At 41.9% G+C, this 13,390-nt stretch overlaps 2 protein-coding genes across 5 annotated transcripts; one reads left to right on the forward strand and one right to left on the reverse strand.

Annotated features, from left to right (window-relative positions):
* Positions 1-45: 45 nt before the first annotated feature.
* Positions 46-8,933, forward strand: LOC109976278 (kelch domain-containing protein 1-like). 4 transcript variants are annotated; one of them, XM_065966098.1, is made up of 14 exons: positions 46-151; positions 442-555; positions 1,920-1,990; positions 2,183-2,300; positions 3,067-3,179; positions 4,051-4,138; positions 4,870-4,953; positions 5,186-5,266; positions 5,361-5,419; positions 5,518-5,627; positions 5,716-5,788; positions 5,883-5,967; positions 7,748-7,800; positions 8,513-8,933. In XM_065966098.1, the coding sequence occupies exons 2-14, from the start codon at positions 448-450 to the stop codon at positions 8,661-8,663; spliced, it is 1,194 nt and encodes a 397-aa protein (XP_065822170.1). In that variant the 5' UTR covers positions 46-151; positions 442-447; the 3' UTR covers positions 8,664-8,933. The 4 variants fall into 4 exon arrangements, with proteins under 4 accessions (XP_065822170.1, XP_065822172.1, XP_065822171.1 ...); XM_065966099.1 differs by having other exon boundaries at positions 75-137; XM_065966100.1 differs by lacking the exon at positions 3,067-3,179.
* Positions 8,934-9,470: 537 nt separating this feature from the next.
* On the reverse strand, positions 9,471-12,330 carry LOC109976279 (uncharacterized). Its single transcript, XM_020626437.3, has 3 exons — positions 11,524-12,330; positions 10,773-10,828; positions 9,471-10,388 (listed from the first exon to the last, which is right to left on the reverse strand). The coding sequence occupies exons 1-3, from the start codon at positions 11,965-11,967 to the stop codon at positions 10,286-10,288; spliced, it is 603 nt and encodes a 200-aa protein (XP_020482093.1). The 5' UTR covers positions 11,968-12,330; the 3' UTR covers positions 9,471-10,285.
* Positions 12,331-13,390: the final 1,060 nt, after the last annotated feature.

Raw genomic sequence — 13,390 nt, forward strand, 5'->3', positions numbered from 1 at the left:
GGGGTATTTTATTTTGAAAAGAGAGAACCGGAAGTGGTGTTTTATTTTGCAGCAGTTATGACAGTAAGAAGAGACATTTCTGGCCGCCGTTGTTTTGAGATTCACATCATGAGAAAATAACTCTTAGGCATTTTAAGGTGCGCAGTGTCACGTGAGTATAACGATATGTGATTTTAAAAGCACGTGTGTAAATCGTGACTGTGACGTAATGACGTTTGTTGATTGTTTTACCGACTACCGTGTGACGTCAGCCCTCCCAGCTGTCTGTAACGTTGCGTAAACTCAGTTTCTGTAGAGAAAACAGGAGATTTAACTCATTTTATTTGTTAAGCTCACAGCAACAACATGTAGAAACGAATGACGCTTTCGATTTGATATTTTTAGACAGATTTGTTTAATTTTAGGCTCAAAGACTCGTCTTCGTTGTCTGTTTTGAAGCAGCCAGTCATGGATTCCGCTTTTGAGAGGCACTGCTCGGAGCTGGTGGCCCGGGAGAGGAGCGGACACACGGCCGTGGTGGAGGACAGCCTGCTGTATGTGTGGGGGGGATACATGGTGAGAAACAACCAACAAACGACTTTCTCAAGATTCTCATGTGTCTGCAGCCGCAAGCAGTGTGACACTTAAAGATAACTTAAAGTCTGCAAAGGGATACAATCATTTATAAAAGTGAAGTAAGCAATTCAAATAAAACAAAATACAAACACAGTTATAAAACAGGCAGCATACTATGGAAGCCCATTTCAGCCAGTTAAAAAAATAAAAATGAAAATAATAAAGTCATAATAATGAGATAAAAAGTCGAAATTATGAGATATAAAGTCATAATAATGAGATAAAATGTCAAAATTATGAGATAAAAAGTTGAAATTATGAGACATAAAGTCATAATAATGAGATAAAATGTCAAAATTATGAGATAAAGTTGAAATTATGAGATATTAAGTCATAATAATGAGATAAAATGTCAAAATTATGAGATAAAGTCGAAATTATGAGATATTAAGTCATAATAATGAGATAAAATGTCAAAATTATGAGATAAAGTTGAAATTATGAGATATTAAGTCATAATAATGAGATAAAATGTCAAAATTATGAGATAAAGTTGAAATTATGAGATATTAAGTCATAATAATGAGATAATAGGACACCAGTAAATACTCGTGTAGTGTTCCTTGTTCTCAAATATCATACTTTAGAGATATAAATTAACACATTCTTTTTATTCTGCATCCTTCATCAAAACATGATAAAGTGACATCAGTGCTCAATACCAGAGCCCGACCGATTGATCTGCAAGCCGATAATATCGGCCGATATTAGCACATCCAGTGACTATCGGTATCAGCTAATTTTAGTGCAGCTATGTGCTGATATTACTCGATTTATTCACCAGTCAAATAGCATTTCAGTTGAGCATCATTGTATTACACTAGCAGTTCTCTGTCACCAGCAGAGGGCGGTACATGGATTACAACAAGCATCATCACTCTCCAGAGTGTCAAGAGGTGAAGCAATCTTTTCTAAAAGTGTTTGATGACTGCATTTAAGGGATCAGCGCAATAAATGTGTTTATCCATCTCTATCTATCTCTACAGATCGAAATACAATCTGAGAAAGACATCGGCCGATATATCGGTATCGTTTTCTCTCTCTCCCTAATATTGTTATCAGACACAAAAAACCTGTATCGGTTAGGCTCTATTTATAACACATTAAAAAACATTGATTTTAAAATTCTGTAAAGACACATGGTGCCCTAAGAAAAACGGTTTCACTCTGACCTTAAAGTTTATTCAGCAGACGACAACTTTCAGCTTTGATGTTTTTTCATGTTGATAATTTACTCACATAATCACAAACAAAGAGAAGTGTTATCGTTGTTTTTAACTTTAATGGAGGTGTTGTATTTTCAGTCAGTCGCTGATGATGAAGTGTTTCTACCCAATGATGAAATCTGGGCGTACGACCTCGAACAAGGCTCATGGTAAGAACACTGATTACTTCATATTGATTGTGTTTATGTCTGTCAGGAGACAAAAGTCTTTTTTAAAAACACTTTTCTGTCATAATGATCCTCTAAATATCTTTCTGCTGTCTGATCGTTGGTGTGAAATGTGTCCTGACATGATTACGAGTTGTTTATTCACTATTTTTATTTTAAATAATCATTTTGAAGGAAAGTGTTTCACATGCCAGGGGAAGTCCCTCCCTCCATGTCTGGGACCTGCAGCTGCTCCCTGGATGGTCACATGTACATATTTGGAGGCTGCGATGACTTCGGACAGACCAATCAGGTGAGGCTAAGAACTGCTAGAGATGCACCCGTCCACTTTTGTTCAGTTCTGATGTGATTCAGACTGAAATGTTCGGCCAACAGCAACTGATTCAGATATTTAAAAACATAATAAATAGTGTTATTGTTGTGGTTGGTATTATGTGTAAGCTGTGTAAGTAAACCCAGCATAGCATTTCTTACTGAAAGAGAAAAAAACCAAAACAAAACATAAAATTAAAATGATTCCAAAGAAACTAATCTGAACTTTGTGCTGGCTTCAAATACAAACAGGAAGCAGCAACAACTGTCAGGATTTTCAAATGAAATCTTTTAAACTGAAATTGTGAGAATCCTTTTAGAAGGAGCTGTACCAACTTGTCTGAACGTCGTCATGGAGACGATTTGTGGACACTCCTTACAGTTCAGTCTGAACGTCTTCAAAGTGAGCCTGAGCGAGCCGAGTGGTCGCCTTCACTTTAACATTCACACATTATGAAATGACTTCGGTGAGCTTAAGAGCATTTTAAGACAGCAAATAAAATGTAAAATTTGCCTTAAGGGTGTGAGTGTCTTGCTGTGTAAAAAAAAAATAAAAAAATATATATTTTGTAGCAGGACGGCGTGCAGCAGGAAACACCTCGTCGGCTCTACAGATAATTCTGCAACATTTCACGTTTCAAACACTTCTGCCCTTTGATTCTTGTGATCATCAGTTCGCTGATGGTCAGAGGTCAGAGTTGAACAGAGTCGACATGAAGCAGTGATCAGTGTTTGACTTCAAACAGATCTATTGTGTCAACCTGACAGACGGCAAATACACATGGAGGAAGATCACGCACCAGGTTGGCTCGGCTCCCTCACCTCGAGACAAACTGTCCTCCTGGGTTTACAAAGGAAGGTGAGTGAGAGACGGACTTTTAGTCTGCCGTCTTTCTCCAGCACTTTGTTACTGAAGGCTGCAGCTTTCACTTTTATTCTCACTGATCAGAGCAGTCATGAGGAGGATCGAACACTGACTCATAGATGCTGTTTGTTTGTGCTATGAATCTATGAATCTGGTGTTTGCATCCTTTGCAGGACTGTAGCCTCCATACTTAGGGCACGCACTAACCACTAGGCTACCAGTGCCCTGTTTTATTTTTTTACTTAGATATTTCTGGGGGGCTTTTTGCCTTTTTTACATAGGACAGCCGATGAGAAACAGGAAATGCTGGGAGAAGGGAGAATGGGGGATAACGTGCAGCAAAGGGCTGAGGTCGAATTTGAACCCACAGCCGCTACGTCGAGGACTCCAGCCTCGTGCAATATTACCGTGCAATATTACCGTGCAATATTACCTCTAGGCTACCGGCACCCCATGTGCTGTTTTTGTTTTTGTTTATGTTCTACACCTTCACACAAATGGCTTTATTTAAAGTTAACTCATTTGAATTTTTTATATTTTCTGTCCAAATAATTTATCCTCAGTCATGCACAGTTTGTAGTAGTCATAATGAAAACTGTTGATTTGATTCTGTGCTCATTGACTCAGCTTCAGTTTTGATTTTAACCTTCTTATTCAACTCTTCTCTTTTTTTACTTCCACAATAAACAAGATCACATCCTATCTTACCACCGCTATACTCTACATGCTTATGTCTTATTATGTGGTGACAAAAATGAAAACAAGTACTAATGATTGAGTAGTTTGCTCCCTCTTTAGAAGACAAAAACACATGTTGTAGGATCTGCATCACAGTAAAAGATCACGTTTGTTTGACGCTCTGCAGGATCGTCTACTTTGGAGGATACGGTCACAAACTGCTGACTGACGTGGACAGCAGGAACAGAAGCTTCATTGTGGATGAAGCATCATCAGTAATGTATTTTTAGTGACTGAATGTGTCTCACGTCCTAAACACTGCTGCTAAGGAAAAAACTAATATTTAAAGGTCGCATATCATACTCCGTATCAACACGTTTAAAAACATCCAGAGATCCCCAAAACAAAATCCACTCTGATCCTGTATTTGATCATGTCTATAAACCCCTCTATTTCAGCCCTGCTCAGAACAGGCTGTTTCTGTGTCTGTACCTTTAAATATGTAAATGAGCTGTGTCTGACCACGCCCCCTCTCTGGAAGGGCTTGGGTGTCTCGGGCTTTCTCGCTCCATGCCCTATTGTTTACGGTGAGAAGGCTGACTCGGAGGGCAGAACAAACACCTAGCTGTGGGAGTGTCACCCACCTGGGGGAGGGGCTACTGCCCTTTGTGATGTCATGAAGGGAAAATCTCCAAACGGCCTGTTTGAGCACACATTTTCTGAAAAGTGGAGCAGGCAGAAGACGGAGAGGATGGACTTTTCTCATCATTTGGGGGGTTTGTAGACAGAATAGAGACACATGTTAGAGTTAGAAAAACATGAAGTATATTTTGTATTATATGTGACCTTTAAAAGAAATCACTCAATTTGGTCATTTGGAGTTAATGGTGTCATCTTATATGACAATTTCTTTTGAAGTATGTCCGTTTATTTGTCTTGTAAATCATCAGTACTGATTCATAAATCAGTTTATAAGTTTCCCGTTTTGCATTGTTGCTGTTTTCAGGTAGGGGACATTTTCTGGGGATGGAACAACGAGGTTCATACATTTGACCCCATGCATTCCAGCTGGAGTCAACCGCAGACCCACGTGAGTCCTTTATGATGTCATTGACACCGGGCCAAATAACGTCTACTACCTGTAACCTGTAAACACGTTGCTGTACCACCTGACCACACAACCTCCAATCACCATCGAGTTTCTGAAATAAATCAGATCGCTCCCAAAGCATCGACTTACAGGACATAAAAATGACCCACATTCTCCACAAACATGTAGCAACGATCTTCAGCTGATTTGATGTGATGGTTTGCGTGTGCAGGGTCGCGCTCCCGCCCCGAGAGCTGCTCATGCCAGCGCCACGATTGGACGCAGAGGGTATATCTGTGGAGGTCGAGTCATGGTGAGAACTCGTCATGCTTTTTTACTTCCATATCAGGAGATTAAAAACACCACATAGCACACTCACAGCTTCTTCTTCTCTTATTCAAATGCAGGAGACCAGGACGAACGACATCCACTGCCTTGACCTTGAATCGTGGACGTGGTCAGAAATGTGCGGGGAAGTTCTAAAATCTGTTGATATGATTCTATGTACACGATGAAGTGAGACGGCCTAAATGTTGCCAGGGGTTTTTTTTTTTTTTCTTCCAGAGTCCCGGCGTCGAGTGCTCCGGTGGGCAGGTCGTGGCACACGCTCACCGCCGTATCAGACAACGGCTTGTTCCTGTTTGGAGGTCTCAGCGTGGACTGCAAACCAATGAGTTAGAAAAATCCATCCACTTCTCCGCTTCTGTTTGCTCGCAGACTCTGATCACTGCATGATCTTTAAATGTTTTTTTTCTTGATCAGGTGACGGCTGGTTGTTTGATGTGGAAACAAAGACGTGGAGAGAAGTGGAGCATCCCTTTAAGACGAAGCCGAGGTGCCAACTTACCGATATTAGACTTAGCTTCTGGTTTCAGTATTTCTACGTGCAGATTTTAAAAAAAGAAAAACGGTTTCTCCTCATGTTCCAGGTTGTGGCACTCGGCTTGTCCAGGCAAAGACTCTGATGTGATCGTGTTCGGTGGAAGCTGTGACTACATCCTCCTTGTGGACACTGTGAGTATTACAGGAGACACTTTGTGAGATAGAAAAGAGAGAGATGAGGAGCTCTTCTTATAGAGCGCCACAGGAATGAGTCCTAAAACCCGGAAGTAAGTTAGCATTTAAGCGCCATGGGGTCTAACGTCTGAAAGTCAACGGGGATTTTGAATGTGTTTGTGGTTAGACGCCTGAAATAAGGTCTGTGGTTAACACAAGCTGAAGAGATGTTGGTGTTTAGTTAGACCGCATAAACTACGTTAGGTAATACCTCCACTTGTGAAATTTTAAGTTTTTACTCGTCTTTAAAAAGGCGGTTGCTAACAAGCGGCTAAATGTGACTACAGTGGTTGTCGGGGACATTAAAGGTCATCACGCCGGACACAGAGGGCGGGAACTCTCTCACTAGTCGGAGATGTTTCCTGTAGGTTTAATCTTTAGGTTAAGGTGAATATTATGTTAGTAAACTATTTATTAAGCTACGTGGATTAGTTTATCGGAGATCGTCTGAAGCATAACGTGACGTCACAATCATCCCACCGTGGTGTAGTTAGCTTGTAGCATAACGTTAGCTTTTTACTTCTGTCGGCCGCATTAACTCTTCAAACATCATAAAAATGGCGTTCATCTGTGGAGATTATCCTGCTGAACAAAACGCCTACGCTTCAGAAACGTGTGTTTACCACAGAGATTATTTTCTGCAATGATCCAAAATCCAATAAAAACATCCCAGAGGAGAATTCTCATTAGACCCCCATGGCGATGCTACTTAAGGGTTGGCCTATAAAAATACATCATTCGGTTTGTTCTCTATTGAACAGCTCTTAAGAAATCATGACACTGAACTAGTAAAGGGTTCAGGATTTCACATTAACACAGAACATTTCTGAAGCTATGTGAAAGGAAGCTCAACTTCATAAACAGGATGTATTCAGAGGCCGTTCAGTGTCCCTAATCTCTCACTCGTTTAGGGCTTTCACACTTGCAGAAAACGCCTGAAAAACTCCAGATAGGAGCTGCATGTGTGAACGCAAACAGCCACTCGGACTTTATCCAGAGTGTCTCCTGTCAGCTCCTTATTATTTCTTTTTCTGCATAAAGTCTGAGTGCGCTGATGTGAGAACGCAGCAGGATATAATCCGGAGAATTCCCCTCCCACAAGTGGGATGGGGTGATGATGTCTTTATTCTGAAGCCAGTGCACCGCTACGATCTCAGTGCACTTAAATAAACTGCTGAGTAATGTTAGTTAGTTTGTTCTTCTCCTCTTTTGTTGATATTATGACACGTAGAATGAATATGAAGGCAGATATTCTCAATATAGCATCGTATAGCAGACTCTGTTGCTTCGTCTACTACTCCCTTTTTACATCAGTCTTGCCTCAGTAGCCCCCCTGCCCCCCCTCCCGTCTGACAGGTATAGACTCCAGCTGTGAGGAGCATAATGTGAACAGCCGGGTCAGGAGAATCTCCGATCAGTCCTCCTGAAATGATCCAGATATTTTCATGAGTGCTTATGTGAAAGCGACTACAGAGTGCTGATTAACACCACAGAGATAACCTCCATGACACTAACAGCTTTAACTTTTTAACAGATAACCTTTTTTTTAAAAAAGTGAAGCACATCAAGCTCCACCCTGCAGTATCTCCTCCACCATGTAAATCCTTATCACGAGCCACGGGGAATAAAAGATGAGCTGCACATTTTGAAGTTTTAGATGCTTGATGCTAAAAAAAACTTCCATCTGAAAAACGACAGACTTGGAGACCGTTTTAAACCTTCAGTATTTCTTTTTCAGGGTCACTGCAACGATGCACTTGTCTTCCAGACGCAGCCGTATCCTCTATTCAGGTAAACAACATCAGACGTCACAATAAGAGATTTAATAAAGAAGACGTTTAATACAGGTGACAACAGACGGACAAAAAGCAAGTCTAAATAAATGGGTCTTCATCTGTTTTTAAAAAATGTCTTCAGAGTTCACATCACACGACTCTGTTCGTCATGAGTCTGTTTCTGCACAAGATGTCTCTCAGAAGGACGTTTTATTTCCTCTCCACTGTAACTTTGCTAAATGTTGCTTAGTGCTCATGATGGATTAACGTTGAGTCTTTTGTAATAATGAGTAAGGTCTTTAACCTGCTTTTTGTAATAACATTTTCTATGAATTGGTGCCATTCAAACAAAGATTGATTGACTTTTTAGGTTGCTTCAAAATTGATTTCAGTTCCCTCTGTGCTTCTCTTGTGATGGCAGGTTAAAATGATTCTTGGGGTGGTGGTGGTGCCTAGTGGTTGGTGCGCACGCCCCATGTAGAGAGGCTTAAGTCCTCTAGAGCGGGCGGCCCGGGTTTGAATCCGACCTGTGGCTCCTTTCCCGCATGTCTCCCTCTCTGTCCCTCCTTTGTTTCTGACTCCTTCTCTGTCCTGTCTCTAAAATAAAGGCATGAAAATCCCCCAAAATACATCTTAAAATTAAAAAAGGTCATGTTTTTACTCTGATTATGTAAACTTTCCCCCCAACATAGAAATGCAAAATAACCAACGACTCTGTCCTCTGATAGGATCTGTGTGGATTACATCGCAAAGAGCGCGAGGAACTCAGACCCCCTCCGACATCAGCTGCCTCTCCTGCCGTCCAAACTCCTGACGGCAGTCCAGACGAGGATGTGTTTCTACAGGCCGTCAAAGAGTCCGAAATCTGAGTCACCGTGACGTCTCAAGTTGCCAACAACACAAAACTGTTTTACATCCTTTTATTCCAGTACTGTCCTTCCTTCAGTGTGAACATCTCAGCCACGCTCAGGGCCGGCCTTTTTTATTCTTCTTAATCGGTATTTATCATTTTATGGTGTTTAATTTTTTGGGGTTTTACAGACGCTGTGGGTTTCATGTGTACAGTCTGCCTGCTGGTATATTATAAAGAAAGTTGCTTTAATGGCTGTGAGGATTAAACGGCATGCTGAACACGCATGTGGATTTTTATACTTGAAAGCTTCTCGTCTTTTAAAGATATTTTTTGGGTCCATTTTGGACAGCTGAAGAGAGTTGGGAGGCGAGAGAGAGTGGGGGGGGGGTTGACATGCAGCAAAGGGCAGAAGTCGGATTTGAACCCACAGCTGCTGCAATGAAGACTGCAGCCTCTCTGTACGTGGGGCGTGCAACATATATTTTTATCTCTGCACGGGTTATGTACATTTCTTGTATAAGTCTGTTTTTTAATTGCACAGTTTAAGTTTGATTCATCTAGGGGGATTCTTTAAATCTTTTTTTCAGGTTAATATATATATGTATGGGGCAGGGGGCGGGGGGGCGAGGGGAGGGCGAGGGGCTGGCGTCGGTTTTATGGTTAATTTGTAACAAATGTTTCATGTCATGTACGTCTGTGTAACCTGCTATTGGATGCTTTGAATTTCCCTTGGGATCAATGCTAAGTATCTATCTTATCTAACCACTAAGCTACCGGCGCCCTCTTGAAAGGTATTTTGAAGTTTTGAAGGCAAAAAGTTTCCACACATGACAACGAGCCGTACAACAATGGTACATTTTTAATTTGCAGCACAGATTCACAAAAGCCTTCCTCTACATGTCTGGTTAATATTTCTCTTGCGCTGAACTGTAAAACCTCTTGGATGGTGCACAACTCCTGTGTTTCACCACTAAGTGGCAGCAGGCCTTTAAGTTTCAAAGCGCCTGAACCTGGCTGACTGAGAGTCTCCTCGACCACACATTCCTTCTTCATGAGGGTGGAGAAGTAAAACGCAGGAAGGAAAACCTTAAATAAACATCCCAGCTCGTACCTTTGCAGGGTCACCTCTGTAAAAAAAAAAAAAGAGGTGCACACACAGAACTGCTGCTGGAAAAATGTTTTCTTAGCTTCAAGAATGTTCCTTGCTGAGTTTGAGCACATCCATGTTCTCTCCTTTACCTTTTAACAGACAAGTTCAAGAACAGGAAGTGATAGCTGACAAATAAGTGGGAGGTCTGGCTGCTTCAAGGAGGTGAGAGTGACACCTTACCACTGAAGATAACAAACCAGGGAGGCCTCTGTCTGTAAAGGAGAACCTCCTGGCGTCTGTTCAAGATGCTGTTATAACTTCAATTACACTGCTTCATGTAGTTAAATAAGATTTAGATACAAAAGGTCTGGAGTGCTGGTTTTCACATCAACACAGAAAAGGTGAATAAAGCGAATAAGGCATTCCTTAGAGGCAGGAATCTGTCAAAAAGAAACCCTGGTGTCCTTTTACTTTTTACATGTTTGCTGCACCGTGAAAGCAGCTGAAGAGGATGGCAACTTTCCTGCAGCGGTGCCAGCTTGGGGGGGGGGGGGGGGGTCAACTAAACTCTCTGACAATAGTGTCCATCAGCTCTTCTTCTGATCCATCGTACAGGATGACCGGCATGGGATGAGAGGAGCTGTGGCAGGTGCCAAAAGTCCTGGGGAGAGGAGAAGCATAGCATTACAAAAAAACAGTGATACTTTTAAATGAAATGATCTGATAATAACTTCTACATAGGATGAAAAAGGTCGTGGTAAAAAAAAAAGCTGCCTTGCTGAGCTTCTGACATTTTATGCAAATCTGCTCCATTGCTCGTTCTGCTTCAGGTTTCCACCTCCTGCTCTTTACAAGGAAACAACTCACTTCTGTTTGTTTCTGTCCCTCTTGCAGATGTCAGACTAATCTGATCCGCCCCCGACAATAAAGGGCTGGTATTTCGATCTCTTTAAAAGAGAACTTGATCTGGACCCCTTCTCCGTTTTTTTTTACTACTCCTTTGAGTCTGGGAATCAATGATTCACGAGTGTTGTGGTCTACTTACGGTTGTTGTCCTGATGTGGGAACAGAGTCCAGCAAAGTGTCTCCTGTCAGAAAGCCCTGAGAGGAGGAGAGACACAAACCAGAGATTAAAAAAAAGACTAAATTTAAATAAATCCCAGGAGTAATTTATTATGCAGGAAAGATTCTCTCAGATTTTCATTTAGATAGAAAAAAAATGCAGAATATTAATAATTATAACATATTTTGCCAAGAAATGTATATTACTTTTTGGGAAAAAATGAATCTCTGCCAACCTTTAAGGTGTTTTTGGATCAAAGTTAAAGAAACTAACTTTGGAAAAATGTAACCGTGGCCATATTTTTCAGGACTTTTGGCTTCCATTGACCTGTTGCTTGGAGGAATTTTCTAAAGGTTGTCAACAATGATAATGGTATGATGTTATAATATCTATTTTTTTTATTTATTCCCCCTCTTTTTTTTGTCTCGTCTTATTATTTTTACTATTATTATGAAGAGTATTATTAGTATTACAGTTAGGATTGTTTTTCTTGTTTTTGCTTTGTTTTTCTGTGTATGCATGGAGGCCTATGTATGTGTTCATGTTGGTGGAGGGAAGGGATACACTGACATTCTGTGTACAGTTTGGTGGTCGTTGTATACCCATCCCAAATAAAAAGATGATGAAAAAAAAAAAGGAAATATTCTTTACTGTTGGTCAAAGTGAAACTGTTTCAAACTAGCAGATCATTCTTCATTTGTGCAAAGAAATCTTTAGATTGAAATGCTCTTACGTGTTGCTGACAGGCTGACGCAGGTGTGTTTTTTCTGAAGTGTGTGACAGCGTCGTTGCTCCTCTTGTTTACGTCTTTCGGGCTGAGGTCCTCCTCTTCATCGTCCTGTCTGAAGTGACACAGTCCGTATGTCTTGGACCTCATCGCGGCCTTCTTTGGAAGATCTCTCTTAACGGAAGCTCTGTCTCGCTCGTCGTCATCCGCGAGCACCGTGTCCAGCTCTGCGTCGACGTCATCGTCCTCTCGGGAGAAGTCGGAGTCGTGCCCCTCGCTGTGGCTGTCCGGTTGCGCACGGTTGCGCGCGTTTCGCAAAATGCCATGGATCTTGAGAGGCTTGAACGCGCGGCTGTCCTGTTTGGGCGACGCGCCGGCTGCTTTGGCCACGTTCACCTCACTGACGCACGCAGGTGCTACTCTCTTCCCTCGGCTTGTCCCGCTGCCCATGTCCGATCTTTGCTTTGCTCTCAAAGTCTAAATGTTACGTCCCATTGCCAAACTTCCAGGAACATCAGAGTTTCTTTCTTTCTTTCTTTCTTTCCAGAGTTGAACATTAACCAACACAGAATAGATCCGGTAAGGTCACTTTTAAATTAGTTTTACGCACGGAGGAAAAAGAAAGCTCCAAAAGGTCAACTTTCCTCTCTTCTGTGAGCGCAACAGCTGAAATATATTCCACGACCACAGACCGGACTTGAGACAGACTCGCTGCATGTAAACTTTCGGCTGATTCCTCATCAGGATGAAGAGCCGCCGATCCGTTACATAACACCAGTTTGGCTCGGGACCCCTGGGAGAAAAACTCCGCCTTCTTATAGAGAGAAACACACACACACACACACCCTTTATCTTTCTGATTTTCTTCAGCTTTTACTTTGAAAAGCTAGCTCTGATTGTTTTGTTTGCTTGTTTTTTTCACAGAAGAAGAAGCAGCTTCTGCATCTACGTGTGTAACCACGTCATGGATGAATAAAGAGATTACATAAGGACTTGGATGTATGACCATGAAAAGTCTAATGGGGGCTATTACTCTGATTTATCTGTATCACATCAGGAGCCTTTTACTCCTCTGTGTTCAGCTAATAGATTTTTATTGAAGCAATTGAGGTCAGGAGTGACTGAGTCCTTGTCTGGCTGCCGGGTCCCGGAGGCCCCCAGCTCAGCCGGGCCCCTCTGCAGACTGATTAAGACTCGCAGCTCTGAGCCAGAACAGACAGAGAGAGAGAGAGAGAGAGAGAGAGAGAGAGAGAGGGGGGCATTCCTTTCCGACAGCTCGGGCTTCCCAGAGATTCCTCCCTCAGCTTTTGTTTGGTCCACTTGCACATACAAAAGACACAGCGGGAGCGTCTCCCTGCCAGAGCTGGTCCAACAAGAACCCCGGGTTCACCCGAGTAAAAGAAGATGTTTGCTGTCTTTCATTAAGAGCCTCGCTTTTTCTCATTCTTTTTTTCTTCTTGCTTGTGTGTGCTCATTTGTGTGTGTGTGTGTGTGTGTGCCAGACAGCTGTGCAACCTGTTCTCTGTCTGGACGATGACCAAGTCAAAGACACCTGCTGTTGGAGCAACTGGCATTTTCCAAACTGTGAACGTGACAGGAGAGAAAAAAAAATCTCCCTGCACGTCCCAGATGTCTCCGGGAGGAAATTCCTTTTGACTTTAAAGAAACTGTGTAAGACATGTTTGTTCTTTTCCTTGAATGTGTCTGAAGCTGAACTAGAGATCTGCAGTGTGACATCCTGATTCTAACAGCTTGAAGACATCCCTCTCTCTTTGTCTCTTTATGTTTCGCTCTAAAGATGTGATCGTTGTTCCTCTGTTAAAAAAGTGATCTCAGCTGTGCCTTCCAGGGAAAAGAGCTCCAGAGCTAAACT

The sequence above is a fragment of the Labrus bergylta genome, chromosome 18 (genome assembly GCF_963930695.1).
Source record: "Labrus bergylta chromosome 18, fLabBer1.1, whole genome shotgun sequence".
Lineage (NCBI taxonomy): Eukaryota > Metazoa > Chordata > Actinopteri > Labriformes > Labridae > Labrus > Labrus bergylta.